Source organism: Delphinapterus leucas, chromosome 4 (genome assembly GCF_059928025.1).
Source record: "Delphinapterus leucas isolate spDelLeu-1000000601 "Yukka" chromosome 4, BTC_Dleu_Yukka2, whole genome shotgun sequence".
NCBI lineage: Eukaryota > Metazoa > Chordata > Mammalia > Artiodactyla > Monodontidae > Delphinapterus > Delphinapterus leucas.
The window spans coordinates 66,121,808-66,141,391 of NC_143132.1; the positions used below are offsets into that span (position 1 = coordinate 66,121,808).

At 37.0% G+C, this 19,584-nt stretch overlaps 1 protein-coding gene across 5 annotated transcripts in view; it reads right to left on the reverse strand.

Annotated features, from left to right (window-relative positions):
* The window catches only part of GSK3B (glycogen synthase kinase 3 beta), a 201,585-nt gene that overhangs the window by 125,342 nt on the left and 56,659 nt on the right, over positions 1 to 19,584 (reverse strand). For all 5 annotated transcript variants that reach the window (XM_089910578.1, XM_022561810.3, XM_022561604.3 and 2 more), the window contains exon 2: positions 7,187 to 7,380. In XM_089910578.1, coding sequence (XP_089766704.1) covers positions 7,187 to 7,380 — 194 coding nt within the window. The remainder of the gene's footprint in view (positions 1 to 7,186; positions 7,381 to 19,584) is intronic.

Genomic DNA, 19,584 nt, shown 5'->3' on the forward strand with positions numbered 1-19,584 from the left:
GTTTTTTTTTTATATTAGCCTGTTATGAGACATATGATTTGCGAATATTTTATCCCATTCAGTGGGCTGCCTTTTCATTTTGTTGATGGTTTCCTTTGCTGTGCAGAAGCTTTTTAGTTTGATGTAGTCCCACTTGTTTATTTTTGCTTTTGTTGCCTCTGGTTTTAGTGTCAGATTCAAAAAATCATCACCAAGACCTACATCAAGTAGTTTACCATTTATGTTTTCTTCTAGTTTTATGGTTTCAGGTCTTAAACTCAGGTCTTTAATCCATTTTGAGTTAATTTTTGTGTATGGTATAAGACAGTTGTCAAGTTTCATTCTTTTGCATGTGGCTCTTCAGTTTTCCCAACAGCATTTATTGAAAAGGCTGCCCTTTCCTCACTGTATATTCTTGTCTCCTTCACTGTAAATTAATTGACCATGTGTGGGTTTATTCCTGGATTCTCTATTCTGTCCCACTGATCTATGTGTCTGGTTTTATGCTAATACTATATTGCTTTAATTGCTGTAGCTGTGTAATATAGTTTGAAATCATGAAGCATTATATCTCCAGCTTTGTTCTTCTTTCTCAAGAATGCTTTGACTATTTGAGGTTTTTGTGGTTCTATACAAATTTGAGGATTATTTGTTCTATTTCTTTGAAAAATGACATTGGAATTTTGATAGGGATTGCAGTGAATCCGTAGATTGTTTTGGGTAGTATGGACATTTTAACAATATTGATTCAATCCACAAGCACATAATATCTTTCCATTTATTTGTGTCTTCAACAATTTCTTTCATTAATGTCTTAGAGTTTTCAATATACAGGTCTTCCATTTCCTTGGTCAAATATATTCCTAGGTATTTTATTCTTTTCAGGGCAACTGTTAATGAGATTGTTTTCTTTATTTCTCTTTCTGATAGTTTGTTATTAGTATACAGAAATGCAAGAGATTTGTGTGCACTGATCTGCATCCTGCAACTTTACTGAATTAGTTTATTCTAACAGTTTTTTTTTTAATGGAGCCTTTAGGATTTTCCATATGTAATATTATGTCATCTGCAAACAGTGACAGTTTTATTTCTTCCTTTCCAATTTGGATGCCTTTTACTTCTTTTTCTTGCCTAATTGCTCTGGCCGCCTTCTATTAAGTTTTATTTCTCTTTCTCTCAAGCCATTCAAGCCACTGAAAGGCAGAAAGAAGACACTCAGGACCACAATATCATGCCTCCATTTTTTTCTCTCTGGAATAATGGAGGCAATAAAACTATATATAATTTTAAAGCAAAATCAATAGAATCCTTACCAATAAACCTTTGTACAGTCTCTGAAAATTCAATTTGAAAAAAACATTTTACCAGTCATCCTACATAGGCACTTGGGAAAGTAGCATAAAATAGTCTATATCCTTAGGAAGTTTGGTATGTCAACTATGAAAATGTGCCTCTCAGATATCCCACTGCAGGAAACATTATTGACCAATGGTCCCAGCTGCTGAACTCTCAAAGCTATTCTCTTGTTTGGGGCCAAGCCAAGCTTCTCATGAGCTGTTCCCTGCCAATGACTCAGCATGGCAGACATATTTAATGAAGCTCTTTTCCCAGGAGACACTGGACTCCTCTGATGGTTCAACCTTGCACTGAAAAAAATCCAAAGTAAATAGCAGTTTGTAGTACTTCAGAAGCCTAAAATTAAAACCAATAGAACTTAATTATAAGGAGTTGTAAAATTCAGTAAATGTTTTCATAATACATTGTTTCATTTGATTCACACAATGTTGGAGTAAAAAGGGAGCACAATACTTATTGAGTTCTTTTTTTTTTCTTTTTTTTTTGCGGTACACGGGCCTCTCCCGTTGCGGAGCGCAGGCTCCGGACGCGCAGGCTCAGCGGCCATGGCTCACGGGCCCAGCCGCTCCGCAGCATGTGGGATCTTCCCGGACCGGGGCACGAACCCATGTCCCCTGCATCGGCAGGCAGACTCTCAACCACTGCGCCACCAGCGAAGCTCCTTACTGAGTTCTTTTATGCACCAAACACTGGACTGGGGCATTGCTGTAGTAAGAGCATTCCCATTGTACACATGATGAAATTGAAGCTCATAAAGTTAATGGATATACTTAAGCTTACAAAACTAATAGTGGACCAAGGTCTTATTTCTCCTTTGTTGTCTCCAGAATATCATACAGAAAATAATCATATCCCTAAGGACTGAGCCCAGACATTCTCTCTCCTCACTCTCCAAAATGGTATATATTAAAGTAGGGCTCAAATTCTCTATTCACAACAGAACAACAGTGACACTTCACTTCAACCCCACATCCTAACTACAGAACAAATGAAACTAAGCAGGACACCTGAAACCTATGACTTGGTTCAAAGGAGAACTGAAATTAATAGTTAATGAAGCTAAGATTACTAATTAATTAAAATGTAGCTTACTGATTTTCAAATTGGAAAAGCCAGCCCCAACAACCATCTGTAGCCTTTGGGATTGATTAATCTTCTCCCTGCTCTAATATCAAAGGTCTCCTACATTAGGTACCTAGCTGGACTCTACCCCTAACACCACAATAGCATTTTCTATCACAAGCACTTTCAAACTGGCCAATTGAAGTTGCTTAATTTTAGTTATTTGCCACAGTATGATGGGTCCAGAAGGAAAAAAGTATTCAAATTGTAAGTAAAACACTACTAAAATGAAACTTGTTACACCAGAAATTCTTTAAAAAAAAAAAAGGTTCAGTATCTTAGATATAGTTTTCATGACTACAGTGTAGGGATAATTACTCTTGTTTTCTTTCTATCTCTGACCATTCTTTCTCTTCTTGTTTTTTCACCACAGCAAACTGCCTCTCACTGACACCAGCAGGTTAAGCATGTTGGTTTATGTAATTGTGCAAAAAGATCCTATTCCACCTTTTCCTGAAAATACGTAATTATTTAATGCAAAATACATGATTATTTAATCCTAGGTAGCAGCTATGTAAAAATTACAAATGTGAAACTACAGAATTTTAAGTTGTCAGAAAAAATGCCTATTTTATGATAATCAAGAGAAATGAATCAGTCAATACACCAAATTTTATATTTTTGGAAACAGCTAACATTTAGCAAGGAGAACAAAGAATACTTAAGTTTCACAAAGAAAAGGTGATACACTGGAAAGAACTGAGCCTGGTGTCACACAGCCTGCCACGTTATAGCATTTAGCAGAAAAAAATAAAAAGAAAAACAAAATTATATAATAGCAACAGAAGCAATAAAATAAGCTTAATAAGAAATGTCAAAGCCTATATAAGTAAAACTCCTAAAAGATACAAAAGTAAACTTGAACAAATGGAAAGGCATCTCTTATTCCTGGATAAGGTAATTCAGCATCATGGACAGGTGATTTAACTCCCTAAGTTAGTTTATAAAGTTGATGAAATTCCAATTAAAAATATCAATGAGCTTTTTCATGGAGTTAGTCAAACTGATACCAAAGTTCATCGGGAAAAATAAACATCCAAAAATAGCTAGAAAAACATGAAAAAGAAAAGCTACATGGGCGGATTAGCCCTACCAGACACTGAAATATACTATAGAGCTCTATAATTAAAACAATGTGGTACTGACTCAGATATATGCAAATGACCTAGTAGAACAGAATGGAAAAGTCCAGAAATAGACCAATTACTGTGGAAATTCAGCATATAATAACAATAGCATCTCAAATCACTGGAACAAACATAGACTTTTAAATAAATGAGACAAATGATTAATGATTTAGAAAGGATAAAATCAGATCAATAACTCATACCATACATAGGAATAAACTCCACAAACAGGAACAAACTTCAAATGGATCAGGGATCTAACTGTAAAAAGTGAAAACTTACAAGTGCTAGAAAATATGGATGAATTTCTCTTTAACCTGACGAAAAGGCTTTCTATAAGACTTTATAAGGAAGAGGCTTTCTAATCACAACTAAAATCCAGATATGATAAAAGTGGACATTAAACACATGAAAGGATGTTAAACTACATTCATAAGATTGTAAATTAAAACTACAATGAGATACCATTTCTCACCTATCAGATTGGCAAAAACTGAAAAAGTAAATCAATGCATGTTGTCAAACCTTGTGGGTAAACAGGCATTCATATATTACTAGAGAGAATGCAAATCTGTACAAGCTCTTATGCAGGGCAATTTAGCAATATCATACAAAACTACATATATGTTTATGTTTTCATTCAGCAGCCCTAGTTTTCTTAATTTATTGTGAAGATACACATCTAATAATAAAAACCTATGCACGAAGTTTTTCATAACAGCCCCCTTGGAGATTACAAAATATTGAAAAGTAGTTCAATATCCATATATAGAAGAATGGTTGGAATCAACTCTGCAATACTATGAAGCTCTAAAACGGATGAGAAAAATCTCTGAACTGATATGACTTTCAGGAACTATAGTTAACAGAAAAGGAAAGTACAAAAGAGTATCTCTAATACTACACTTTGTGTAAGAAAGAAACAAAGAGAACTACAGTCTACCCTCTGCATTCATGGATTCCGCAACCAGGGATTCAGCCAAGCTGGGATCAAAAATATTCAGGGGGGAAAAGCTCTGGAAAGTTCCAAAAATCAAAACTTCAATTTGCCACATCAGCAACTATTTAAATAGTATTTACAACTATTCACATAGCATCAACAAGGTATTATAAGTACTCTAGAGATGGTTTAAAGTATATGGGAGGATGAGCTTAGGTTATATGGAAATACCACACCATTTTATATACGGAACTAGAGCATCTGCAGATTTTGGTATCCACTGGGTGCCCTGGAACCAGTCCACTATGGATACCAAGGGATGATTGTACACTTACTGCTCATTTGTGCAAAAGAAACCCAGAAAAAATAAATCAGAACATAATGAGATTGGCTATCTAGAGGGAGTGAGTGGAAACAAGACAGAGGGAATGACATTTGTGTATCTCTGACTTTTAGAACCACATTAGTGTTTCACAGACTGAAAATATAAATTTTTTTTAAAAAGTCAAAAAGAATGGGGATAAAGTTCTACAAAGGGATACATACAAAAACAGATGAACCAAACTGTATTTCAGTTGAATAACTTAACTATGATAAAGGGAAAAATTAGAATTTTTTTAAAAAGCAAGAAAAAGAAGAACTAACCGAAGTATCTTCTGAACAGAATATACTGGTTTGATACAGCAATGATAAAATATAATAAAGCACTCTGGAGTCAGACTGCTTGGATTCAAATACCTGCCCAGCTATCCACTTGCTAACTGTATGACCCTGGACAAGTTAATTTATAATCTCTTTGTGTGTAGGTTTCCTTATCTGAATAATAACAGTACCAATATCACAGGACTAACGGTAAAGCTCCTATAAAACTACTCATGTAAAAGCCTTAGATCACCTGGCATATTTTAAGGATTTGATAAGTATCTGCTATCAGCAACTATTAATTCAAAAACACATTAAGTGTGTGGATATCCTGGAGACACACATAATAAAAATGGAGTCCTTGTCATGAAAAAATTTGGAATTTCCTAGTTTATGAACAATAAGTGTTCAAGGAATCTAGACTAGCAAGATCCATAGGGCTGGCTGGAATCATCTGGGAAATTTCATAAAGGAAGAAACTGACATGGATCTTTATATATGCACACGGTTTAGACAGCAGGAGAATGCAAGTGACAGAAGGGAAGCTGAACAAAAGCAGAGAGGCCATAAAAACCAATATATCTCAAAGATAGTGATACAAAAGGTTTGTAAAAGCTGAGTATCTGGAGATAAGGCAAGACTATAGAAGCTCCCGAATGTACAATTAAAACTGGGCAGGCTTTATTTTCTAGACTATGAGGAACCCATAGAAGATTTGTGTGTAGGAGAAATAACATGACCAAACTGAACTGTGGGATTATTCTAATGTCGGTATACAGAAAGACTGGAAGTGAGAAGATCAGAGGCAAGAGTCTTACTAGTCGTTAAGCCAAATAATGACAAAGGTCTGGCTAGAATAGCAGTGATGAGAAAAGGAAAGAAGGTACAGCTCAACAAGGCAGTTGGTGGGGTGGGGTGGGGGGAATCAACCAAATTTGGTAATCACTAGATATGAGGTATGAGAGAATGAAAGAGCCTGAATGACAGGTAAATGAGAAAACCATTAGAAGGAAAGAGCCACAAGGAATGGGAGCCAATAGAGAGGATTTCCTTTAAGATTGAAAGTTTAAGTCAGAGTTAGATAAGAAACCTTGCCAATATGAAATAACAGTACCTTCAGATATCAAGATCCAGTGGGCAGTGGGCAACATGGTACTAGTGCTTGGGAGAGAGAGAATTGAAGACAAAAACTTCAGAATTTTTTTTTTTAATCTCTTTAGAAAGTTCAGGACATTCTGGAGCATACAGACACTAGGCTGTGTGCTATTTCAGAGCAGTGATCACCTCTTATTTTTTTTTTAATCCCTCAATGTTTAGCACAGTTCCTAGTACACAGGAGACTCTCAGTAAAATGTTGCAGAGGTGGGAAGAGTAGGGAAGGGAACGGAGTTGCATGGCTTGTTAATGGCAGAGCCTTGATTAGAGCGCAGGTCTCACTGATTCTCCACTATACCATAACGTACAGGTGACTCTGACCATCTATGTACAGGACACCCTAAAGAGACGGTGTAAGAAATAAAAATAAGCTGAACTGTGGGGAGTACTGCTTTCTAGGGGCAGATGAAAGGGAGACATAAGAAGATAGCAAAGAAAGGTCAGTTATGGGGGAAAAAAATGATAGTGTTATATCACAGACTCAAAGGAAATTTTTCAAGAGAGGAAGCATAGTCAACTGTACCAAATGATCATATGCTACAGGTAATGTTTCTCTGGTCTCCTACACCAATGACAACCAAGGCAGAGAAAGGTCACATTTTTAAATAGAAATTAAGAAATTTTAATCTACATTTCACAGCATTTTAAATACATATGTCACTCACAGCAGTTCAGAAAAAAATACTGCAATCTTCAGTAAATTTTATCTCTACATAATACACAATGCGAAATAAAGTCACTACAGTAGTTGACCTGAATAAAAATTTGTTCAATAAATGAAATTTAAAGCAAAGAGAAACAACTGAAAAAAAATTATTTACATGTATTGACAGCAACAAAATACATGAAATACTGAAGGTCTTACCTTAAATCTCTTGTCCTGTAATACTTTCTTGATGGCAACCAGCTCTCCTGAATCACAAAGTTTGGCTTGATATACCACACCAAATGACCCATTCCCAATCACTTTAGTGTCTGTATAGCTGACTTCTTGTGGCCTGTCTGGACCCTGCCCAGGAGTTGCCACCACTGTGGTCACCTTGCTGCCATCCTTGTCTCCTAAAAGAAATAAGGGATAGATAAATGAGAACTGTAAAGAATTCAACAGAGAAAATTGCCAAAGTATACCAAGTAAACTATATTCTTTGCTACAAATTATTTTTAAATGCTCATCTTAGTTTATCACATAGTATTACTTCAACTGTTTCAATTATAAGTAATTATTTTAACCACCATTTATTCAGTCATTCCATAGACCAGACACCATGCTTAGTTTATATATATGACTTCATTTAATGAAAACAACCCCATGAAGTAGACAGAACTGTTCCTATATTAAACATAATGAGAAGAATGTTACATTTGTTCAGTCAAAAGGCGAATGATGGACCCACCAAAGAATCCTTATCTGTCCAACTCTAAAGGCCCTAATTCTTTCCTCAGGGCTTTCTTATTTTACTTGAAAATAAGATAAGTGCAATTGAAAAAGTCTAAATATGCTGACTCTATTCAGACCACTCTCCCTTTAGGAAGGTAAGGCTTTGAGTTTTTGCTTCTCCGTGTCTTATTTCTTCTTCAGAAAATAATGATGCCTTTCCAAGAAAGGTCTGATGGGTAAAAGAAATAGGGGAATGTTAAATTTGGGGGTAAGAGATGCAAAACTTAAAAGAAAAATCAAACCCATTCAAACTGAGCCTCATTCATAACTAGCTCTCCAGCTCTGGGGTCTCTGCCCACTCATGACCATCTCCTTACCTCTTCTGCCTTCCCTCCTTGCCAGTAACAATCCAAAGACTCTTCAATTCAAGCTCAAGAGCCACCTCCTTCTTGACTAAGCACAGTTCATATCTTGGAATTCTTAAACTATTCTAAACCATTCTATACTACCTAGCACTTAATTTTAAGAAGCTTTAAATTGTTCTTTTAGTGATTTCAGAATACACAAAGATTCTAGGGACTACGATCTTTGTGAAGTAGCAATTATGACTTCGTGCTTGTTCTCTCTTTCCTGACAAATCTAAAACCAATTCTCAGTACAATGTAAGTCCTTAGGCTCACTGACTAAACTTCACTTCTTTTTCTTCTCTCTCTTACTCTTCCATTATAGCAATTTTATTTTTAAGATGCTCACTGAATTCATACTAACCTCATAGAAGAAAAATAATGTAATATTTAACCCTAGATACCAAACCAAACAACAACAACAAAAACCTCTGCTCACTATCTTAGTAAAAATTAAAAGGTTTACTCTGTTCTCTTTTGAGCAGTTAGAGAAACTGCTGAGAACTCTTACAGACTATATTCTCCCACTAGTAGGAAATCCTGGGTATACAAGGAACAATGGCTCTTTGTGCCTAAGCATCCTGGAATTTTTATTCAGAAATCACCAAGCTCTTCAGACTGCTCCATCAGAGATCTGAAATAGCAGAGCTGTAAAGAATGGCAAGGTAACACCGGCGGTGACTTGGTATGAGCATTAGTAATGCATGGGACAGTCAGCAGCTAGTGTGCCAAGGAAAAGCATGTCACCATTTGGCACTGCAATTTGCTGACTCAGCAATAAAATAACAGCTGTATAAAATTTCACTGTACAAAAGAACTTTCCGATTGTTTCATCTACTCTAATACTTAAATGGAGGGCCATGTTTACTATGCAAATAAGGCAAGTAAGAGAGATTAACTTGTCCAATATCATAAAGCTTTAAGTAAAAGAACTCTTCATTCACGTCAGGCTGCCTCTGCCATTATTTTACAACCTTCCTACTACAGCTGAAAGACCGACTTCATATACCGTTACCCACACCCCCCCGCAAGAAGCAGATGTTTCTGAAAATGTGATGTAAAAAAGGTCAGTTCCAGAATAATAGTAAGAGAATACATGAATAATCTTTTGTAGTTTTCAGTCCTCAATTATTCATTTATTAATAGCTAAAGAGCTTTTTCCAAAGATACTTTGGCAACATTAGAGTTTGAAAGTTATCCCAAAGCAAAAGCATATGGAAAACAAAAATGTAAAACAATTGATTCTGTGATGTTCAAACAATTTAACTTTTGCTACTAGAAACTGTGTAACTTTGGATCTTAACAACAGAGCAGCATTTTAAACACTGCTACCAAGAAACCAAAATCCTCATGAAAAGCTAGAATTCATAACAGACATGTCTCATTAAAAAATAAAAAGTCACCACTTTGCCCAATATTGAATTTCCCAGAATGCATGGTATCATGAGCTTCACACCAACTACAATAAAATTGGTCCCTAAAAAATGCCACTGTCTCTCAGGAGCAACAACAGCAAAGCAGTGGGAACAGCTCAGTTTCAGGCACTCTCTTCTGGCCAGAGAACTCCTGGGATCCTCTATTACAATTAAAATTCACTCAGGTGGTATGAATTTCCTATTCTGATTAGAACACAGAATTAAATCCCCTATTCTTTAGCACAGTGGATAAATCTTAAATATATAAACCACAAAAGACTCTTCATAAAGCAATGGAAAGGTGGTATGCAACAGAACAACCACTTTCAATTGAAGGCTGTTAAATACAGAATACAATTTTACAAAGCCCCTTATATGTATCCCAAAATGATATGTGCAGCCTTGTTCTCAGTCTCTCAAACACAGCAACACCTTGTGGTTACATTTTTTTGTCTTCTGAAGTCACTCCTCAGAACAATCGATCCATCCAAAACCCAAAAGGCCACTCCGGGCATATGTAAATATTTAGGAGGTATCTGACACTGACATTCTAATTTTAGTATTTCTTAATGATTCAGAGCTGAGAAAAAGCAACTGTGACCCTTTTTAACTAGGAGGCTTTTAGAGATGTTAATAAGTCATACTACTAAATAAACTGAACAAAGTCAGCAACGACTATCTATATTAAATCTTCCTTTACCTCCAGAAGAATGTCTCCCGTGCAGAAATAACAGAAAATTAAAAGTCTACAAAGCCCAGAGAAACCAGCACACCCGGTATGATACAAGGAGGATACAAGGTATTTTTATGAAGCTTTTTAACCTAACAATAGGATTAGTAAGGAAACTAGCTCTGACTATTGTTTCTCATGAAGAGATATAACAGATAGCTATGTTTATGGATGTTCAAAAACAATATAACAGTCTATTGAAAAATATTATTATATAAATTACTTAAAAGAACCAAAAAACCTTATTTTCAGGCATGATTAAGATAGTCTGAAGGGGAAACACTGACCACTGTCAAATTTTCAGGTTTTTAAATTAAACTTCAAACAACTCTTTATCCTAAGTATATGGCTAAGGAACTTCTATTAAAGCAAGATGTCCTCCCCTAAATAAACACAACAGCTTAGAGACATGAAAACAACATAAAAGTTAATAAGCAGAAGAAATAAGAAACAAGGAACTGAGGTCCACAGAAAATCAGAGTTAGACAAATTCTAAAATAAGCTTATTATTGTCAAGAAATAGGGCCTCTACTCTATGATGTGGAAGCTCTAGCGAGTATGCAACTGCTCTCATAACTTGGAGCAAAACTATGAAGAAAGAAAGAGAATGCAAACTAAGCAGCTGAATCAGTCAAATCAACCCTAATGTCAACAGCACGATAAAAAATTTTAGGGGCTTCCCTGGTGGCGCAGTGGTTGAGAGTCCACCTGCCGATGCAGGGGACACGGGTCTGTGCCCTGGTCCAGGAAGATCCCACATGCCGCGGAGCAGCTGGGCCCGTGAGCCATGGCCACTGAGCCTGCGCGTCCGGAGCCTGTGCTCCGCAACGGGAGAGGGCACAACAGTGAGAGGCCCGCGTACCGCAAAAAAAAAAAAAAAAAGGACAGATGTTATACATGAGCTGGCTTTTGGAGATGTTTTCCTGTATATCGCTTCTAGAAATGAAAGGAAAACATAGGGTGATAGAGGATAAAGATGAGACAGAAAAGACTCCCAAGTCCTTGATAGTGCAATAATACCACATTTTCAATCACAGGCAGATACCATGCCAATGGGATTAACAAGCATCAATTCTGAAGAACCATAAAATTAATCTTAAGAAAAACAAATCAGTCATTTTTGTCCTTAGAGAGAGGCATAATGGTGTTAATATGGGCTCTGAAGTCAGACCAAGGTTTGAATCACATATTCTACCACTTAGTATCTATAAAATGTAAATAGCTGCTACTTCATAGGGTTGTTGTAATGATTAAATAACACAGGTTAAGCAGTTTTGTTTTGTTTTGTTTTTTAAGTACATGCCATATAGTGAGTGCTCAATAAATTATAGTTTCTCTGAAGAATTATTGGTAGTGGGAACTGAAAAAAAAAATTCTTCTGCTATGCTCTTTTACCACCAGGTACATGCCCTACTACAGTGCTGATCACAATGTTCTATATAAGAGTCCGAGCCCCCCCACTTGACTATGAGCTCTTAGGAAAGCCAGACATTACCTAAATCATTTAGATTTATTTCCCTAGTACTTATTAGCAGAGGGTTCAGCACAATGCAGCAAATGCCTGCTCTTGAATTTATATAAAAATCACTCAAGCAGAATTATTAGGATTTGGGAAATGACTACTTCCTGCTAAACAGTTAGCAGTGTTTTTACTTCTTGCACTTGCCATTGATCAGATACAAATCCCTAGGGATAAGGTATATAGAAGCCTTACAAATAGCAAAACAGAATGGAAGGTTTACTAAAAACATGGCAACAACAAGCAGCCAAAACAAATAACACAATTTGCCACATGTGTATCTATTTATAGGTAGGAGAATAACTCTGTTCATAACCCTTTTCCAAGTAATTTTGGTTTCTTCAGAGCATCAATATGCAGCAATGGATAAGAACTGGGCAAGGGACATCTCTGAGGTCTGAAGCTCAATTTACATCAATACATATATAAGTATATTCCTTGAGTACTATTTTACAGTTTGCAAGCACCACTCACAGTGGACGTAAGAGTCACCTGGGAGAGTTTACTAAGAATGAAGATTCTAGAATTTCACCACTAGAAAGACTCAGTAAATCTGCAGTAGGGCAGAAACTGTATTTTTTTTTTTTTTTTTTTTTTTTTTTTTGCGGTACGCGGGCCTCTCACTGTTGTGGCCTCTCCCGTTGCGGAGCACAGGCTCTGCACGTGCAGGCTCAGCGGCCATGGCTCACGGGCCCAGCCGCTCCGCGGCATGTGGGATCTTCCCGGACCGGGGCACGAACCCGTGTCCCCTGCATCGGCAGGCGGACTCTCAACCACTGCGCCACCAGGGAAGCCCGAAACTGTTTTTTTTTTTTTTTTTTGGCTGAGTTGGGTGTTTGTTGCTGAGCACGGCTTTCACTAGTTGCGGCGAGTGGGGGCTACTCTTCAGCATGGTGCGCGGGCTTCTCATTGCGGTGGCTTCTCTTGTTGCACAGCACCGGCTCTTGGCATGCGGGCTTCAGTAGCTGTGGCTCGCGGGCTCTAGAGTGCAGACTCAGTTGTGGCGCACGCGCTTAGTTGCTCCGCGGCATCTGGGACCTTCCTGGACCAGGGCTCGAATATGTGTCCCCTGCATCGGCAGGCGGACTCTCAACCACTGCGCCACCAGGGGAGCCCGGCAGGGGGATTCTTAACCACTGTGCCACCAGGGAAGTCCCTAGCTACCATATTGTGAGAAAGAACCATAATACCATTTAATTCGTACAACTTTGTGATGTACTCAGATAATCATTTAACAAATGGGAGAAACTAGGATGTTTGAAAGGTTCATTGGTAATTTGCCCAAAGTAACCCCTTCAATAAAGTGTACCCACAGGATTCAGACCTATCCATTTACTCTAAAACCTGTACCCTACTACACTACTTTGCTTAAGACTATGCCATGAAAATAACACACAGGGGTCAAGGTCCTAAAATCAACTTTCTATTTTCAGCAAAACTGAAAATTTTAAATATTTTACAGAAGATTCTGATGCAAAACTCTTACTTCAAGTTATCTATACTCCTTTTGAACTAATTTTAATTTACTCAAATTTTAAATCTTCTCTTAAAACCCAAATTTTACTTTAAACCAAAAACCAGAATGAACCATGCTAATTTTCAACAGTCTGAATTTAAATATTATTTTACTTATGAACCATGAACTGGAATCAAGCACATTTTTTCCTTTTTTCTAACTCAAGTGAACTGGAATAAAATCAAACCAAACCCAAAATTAATAAACATTTTACTTGGTCTTAAGCCTTCACTTGAAACAGTATCAGGATGTATCAATATTCTAGAAACAGGTTTATTTCCCATGGAAGTCTAAAAGGCTTGCAGCATGTGTCTAAAGAGCTTTGGCTTTTAGGAATTAACATTAGAATCTTTAAGTCTTAAACATGCTTATCTGCTTGATTTACAAAACCTGACCAATTTGGGGCAGGGAGAAAGTAGACAAATACATTAAAATCTTTCTTAATGAGGAAGTTTACCATATTACCAAAGAAACAGTATACCATACATGGGTGGGAAGAGTAAATGGTAAACACTTAGACTAAAGAAACAAATAATTACTTTAAAAAACACAATGACTCACTGAGCAGTGATCACACTTCTGGCAACTTCAGTATTGAACAGCTGTGAATCCAGAAGAAAGCCAAAAAATAGCTCTCACAAAGCTGATATAATTTATTCTAGTCTTTAGTGAGCGTAATATTAAAATCAGCACTCTATAATTTCTTTTTAATGGATTACGTCTGTTCTTGGCCTGACACACATGCCCTCGATGCTCAATATTACCTTCTGACAACCCAAAACCCTGACTCAGTCTTGCTTTCTCCTGAACTACGCACCAAAGTTATCTCCACCCCTAAATCCAAACTGCTTTTCCAATAGCACAGCATACAAATTTACAAGCGTTTTTATATGCATTTTAAAGAAGTTATTAACCTGAAATTTTATGCTATATTTCAAACAGCAGTAAAGGAAAGATGGGAAGGACAGGATCTGTTTTCTCCCAGAAGACTTCGTTACTCTAGGTTGGTCCCATGTGCTTTATCAATTACAATTTAACAACTAATATCCAATCCATGAGGGCAACAATCAAGTTCATCACACGTTTATTGCTGTAACCCATTTTATGCCTATGCACGTAGCAGGCTGTAAAATATTTGCTCATTTATAAGTGAACAGCTTCCTATAGGATTCCACTAAACTTTGAAATCTGCTAAAATTCTTAAAGTCACTAAAACAAGTACCTCTAATTCCTCCTCTAAAATGATACAAGACTCTGTAATCTCTCAAAAGGACTGGGTCACTCAGGAGACTGAGAAGAAAATGCAAAGACAAATTCAGTGGTTTGACAATTTTCCCTGGGACCAACCGTGATCACCACACATCATCTTCACCAATAGCATATTTGTGGAGCACTTGATAGTTTATGAACATGTTTAGACCCATAACCTCACTTTATCCAGGCAACAGTCCTATGAGGGAGGTAGAACCAATAATGAACTGTAGAACTGAAGCTCAAAAGATAAGCAAAATTGCCCAGGTCGTCCAATTCCCTAGTTTAATACACTTTCCAATGCCTATAAAAATGGAAGCAAACCAAGCCATTTATTTCTATTCCAAAATAAATCCATAAAAATAACTCAGCCAACAGTACCACACATTTTAAGCATCCTCACACATTTTTAAAATTTTTATTTATTTAGTTATTTATTTGTGGCTTCGTTTGGGTCTTCATTGCTGCACGCGGGCTTTGCAGCGAGCGGGGGCTACTCTTCGTTGCGGTGCCCGGGCTTCTCATTGCGGTGGCTTCTCTTGTTGCCGAGCACGGGCTCTAGGCGCGCAGGCTTCAGTAGTTGCAGCATGTGCGCTCTAGAGCACAGGCTCAGTAGTTGTGGCACACAGGCTTAGTTGCTCCGCAACACGTGGGATCTTCCCAGACCAGGGCTCGAAGCCGTGTCCCCTGCACTGGCTGGCGGATTCTTAACCACTGCGCCACCAGGGAAGTCCCCTCACACATTTTAATATAAACTGCAAAAATACTTTCAATAAAAAATTGCTTCGTTTTGCCTGAGACATAAGGCTACCTGATACGTAAGGCTATCTAAAATGAGTAAAATAAGAGTCAGAATTCCTCTGAGGAAAATCAAATCAGTGACCTGATAGCAAACATTTAAGTACTTGAATAGATTCATCACAATACAAAATAATAATCCACTGGTTAACGACAGCTGCTACTTTTGCAGGAACAGAAGAAACATTTCCTGCCTTTTTTTTTTTGGTGGGGGCACGTCTGCGGGGGCGGGGGTTTGTGTGGTTTATTCTAAATAAGAAACCTACTGGGGACAGAAAAAGCAGGGAAGCATGATTTTTCTAATCAAGAAACAAAAAAATATGAAGACTAAATCTCTCTACATTACACAGTTTTAGGAATCTCCTGTTTATCTGGCTGAATTACAATATTTCCCTTTTTTTTTAAGTTTTAAAAATACTGATTTATTAATTCATTTAAAAATAACAGAAATAACAAAAATAAACCCATTACATGTTAACATAATTAACATACAATATTTCACTTTTCATAAATGTAAAGATAACAGCATATTTGCTTAATAATGATAATAATTGAATTTATTTAAAAAAATACCCCCAAATCTATGTAATATTTGGTGGTAGATGCTGTCCCACATCATGAAAAACCAACTCTGAAATATGTGCAAATATAAATACCAAATTAGCACACTGTTCCTCATTCCCAGTTCTAAACAGCTTCCAAAGATACCCAGCACCAGTTACTGACCAACACAGGGTTGTCTAACTCAACACACTTTCTTATTATCACCTTCTCTCTCCCAGAACAGGAATCATTCACATTGTTATACTCTCCCCGCACTCCCTTAAACTTGCATTATTCTTATGTCAATTAAATCCACCTCAGACAACAGACATCCTAGGTTACTTCACCTTCTGTCTGTTTGTTTTCAAGTTGTAATTACCAAAAGAAACTTTCTCTCCCTTTCTTTTCCCTATCACTTCATTCCACTCAAGAACTAAAAAAGCAACCTTAACTACAGCTGGTAAGCAAAAGGATAGCACTTCTGCTCTTACACCAGTATCAAGAGAAAGTAAAGCCATGAGTTAAAAAGCCAATCCCATCCATCTATTAAGCTCCTGAAAGTACCCAGAAAGATGTCAGTTTCCCATAGTCTCTATCTACTTCTCATCTCCCTCAGATTAAATCCCTTTATCAATCTAGTAGTACCAGCATTTGGAAGAATTTTTCAAAACTAACTTTTAGGGGGGTTTTAGTTTTACTAAAATAATATTATAATATGATATTATTATATTATCAGTAATAATATAATATAGAGAATATTATTATTCTCTATTATTTTTCACTATAGTATGTAGATATCTGAGCTAATTATGGCTTAGTTAGGCTTTTGTAGGATAGCCTGGGAACCTAATTATTTTTATTTCACATATTTACAAAACTTTCAATGAAAAATTATGTTCTGAGTTCCAAAACAACTGATGAACTTTTAAAACACAATCTGTTTACAGGCTAAGACTATTCTGTATAATCTGGGAGGAAAATAAACATAAAATGTTACAGTTTAACTTGTTAAACTGTTAAAGTGGAAATGAGATAGGGTACCTCCTAAGAACTTTACAAGAATCTCTTTAACTATGAAAAATAAAATAACCAGGTAATAAGAGTTCTGTCAATTCCATTTCCATAAGGAACACCATACACTTTCAAATAGTGGTTTTTAGTTTACATTTATAACTACATGAGTAATAACACTACGTTTATAGTTAATAAATATGCCTAAGAGAAAAATATATTAAATAGCATTGTCCCAACTGAATCTAATCCTTTGGAATCAAATCCATATTGGTTTTCATATTTACCCCTTTCTTCCTTCCTCCAAAAGCTGACAACATCCCCCAGTACTCTGCCCACAAAAACGGACTTTAGAGAACAGAGCAATGCCATTTAAATAGGACAAGTCCTAGGCCCATCTCTCCATGGAGGAAGAGTAATGACAGATCAACTGGGTCAATTCACAAAGCAGAGTCCACTCTGCATTTCTCCTCACAAAGCTCTGCTACAAGAGAAGCTAACTGGGCTCTGTTAAATAAAGAGCATTGAAATGACACAGTCTTACACTCACAGTGGGACTATAATAAGAGTTGGCTTCAATTGCCACTGCCTAAGAAGTATGGCTGATCCTCTTACTAGTGGGTCACAGAAGAGCATGCTGGGCCACCCCCATGCCAGGGTAGAGTAATTCTCACACTGCTGACTCATAACTTATAATGTAAGAAGCCTAAGAGGACTTAAAGAAAAAGAACTCTCGTCCTTGGGAAACACCTACCTTGCTAACCTTGCCTTTTCAGATGGTCTCTGTCATCTCCTACTGTTACCTACATGATCCAATGATAAACCAGGACAGGACCAGCGTAAGCCTATTAACAGTGACTGCTGGCTAAGTTCCTTTTTTATACCATACCCCCACAATCTACAGAAGCACTGGAACACATCCTCTAAAGTCAATGGGAAAGTGAGTACCATTTAAAATGAGAACGAGAGAGACAGAAATGCAATCCTATACTTCAAGTACTTGTATTTTAATAAATCATCTGTGTGTGGCTTTATAAAATATTAATTCTCATATGTGTTTGTGTTACATACAACCTTTCTAGTTTGTAAGTATTCTCTCACATTAATGGCACACAGTAGGCTAACTGTAGAAAGTTTCAAAAATCTTGAGAACAGAAAAAGAAGATGCAGTTGACTTTTTGGTTCACATACATTGTTATTGATTAATTCTTCACATGCTTAATAAGCATTATTGGGGCTTCCCTGGTGGCACAGTGGTTAAGAATCTGCTTGCCAACGCAGGGGACATGAGTTCGAGCCCTGGTCCAGGAAGATCCCACATGCCACGGAGCAACTAAGCCCATGTGCCACTACTACTGAGCCTGGACTCTAGAGCCCACATGCCACATCTACTGAAGCCCAAGCGCCTAGAGCCCGTGCTCCGCAACAAGAGAGGCCACCGCAATGAGAAGCCCATGCACCACAACGAAGAGTAGCCCCCACTCGCCGCAACTAGAGAGAAGCCTGTGCGCAGCAACGAAGACCCAACGCAGCCAAAAATAAATAAATTTATTTTTAAAAACATGAGCATTCTCTGTGTACTAAATAGGTATTGTGCTAAGAACTGGGGTCCCAAAAATGACTAAGATAAACAAGAACCCTTCCTTCATAGAGTTTTCTGTTCAAAGAGAATTTAGTTATTTATTTATTAATGAAATCTGGATTCAATATTTATTCAAAATCTGGGTTCAGTATTTCCTGTAACATAATAGAGCCAGATACCTAATTATTTTTACATAATACCTTACTTAATCTTAATAATCCTGTGAAGTTCATGAAATTACTTCCACTTCACAGATGAGGAAACTGAGACTCCAGGAAGTTAAGAGACTCATTGGAAATCACTAACTAATTATTAAGAGGGGCCACATTAAAACAGCTATTCTAACTCCAAGTGACGACTCTGTTACTAATATATCAATCTGCTTCTAAGAAAAGGCCAAACAGGAAAAGGTACCACTGGCTGCCCAGATTATGAAATTAACTTTAACAAGAAACGAAGTTCCAAAAATCTTTTTAAAAACATTCTGGTGCAAATATATACAAATAACAGGACCAAGACTGCAATGAAGACATTTCTGAGTTGATTCCCTTCAAGACTCCATCCAATACAGCCCTCCATTCTGTGCACATTCATGCTTCACAGATGAAATACACTGTAATAAAAGTTAATTATAAAGTAAGTATCTGTAGCACCATCATACTTTCTCACCAGTTTCCATTATAAAAAAATGAAACTACGAACCCACAGAATAGCTTAACGGTAGAGACAGAGTTTAAGGCTTCAGAGATTTGATTTGGTAAACAGTCTCGTGCAACTTATGATCTTGTAGATCAACAAGGTCGACAGAAAGCCATGTGAACTATTACTCTTAAAATGTTACTTTAAATCTCATCAAGGAGAAATATACTATTTCCCCCTATTTTTGAGACCCCCATACACACAACCCATAGTCACATACCTTTGTCCCAGGCCCCTGCATTATCCAAAAAGGAGCAAATAAACATTAAGGGAGAAAAGAACAAATGTACCAAACAATCCAGGTACTATAACAAATAGAGAAGAAATAGTGGACTTCAGAGACCAATAACAGCAGTTGAACCTTGACAAATTCATAAATATATCCATCAAAGCAAGTGAAGCAACATGCTCCTGCAA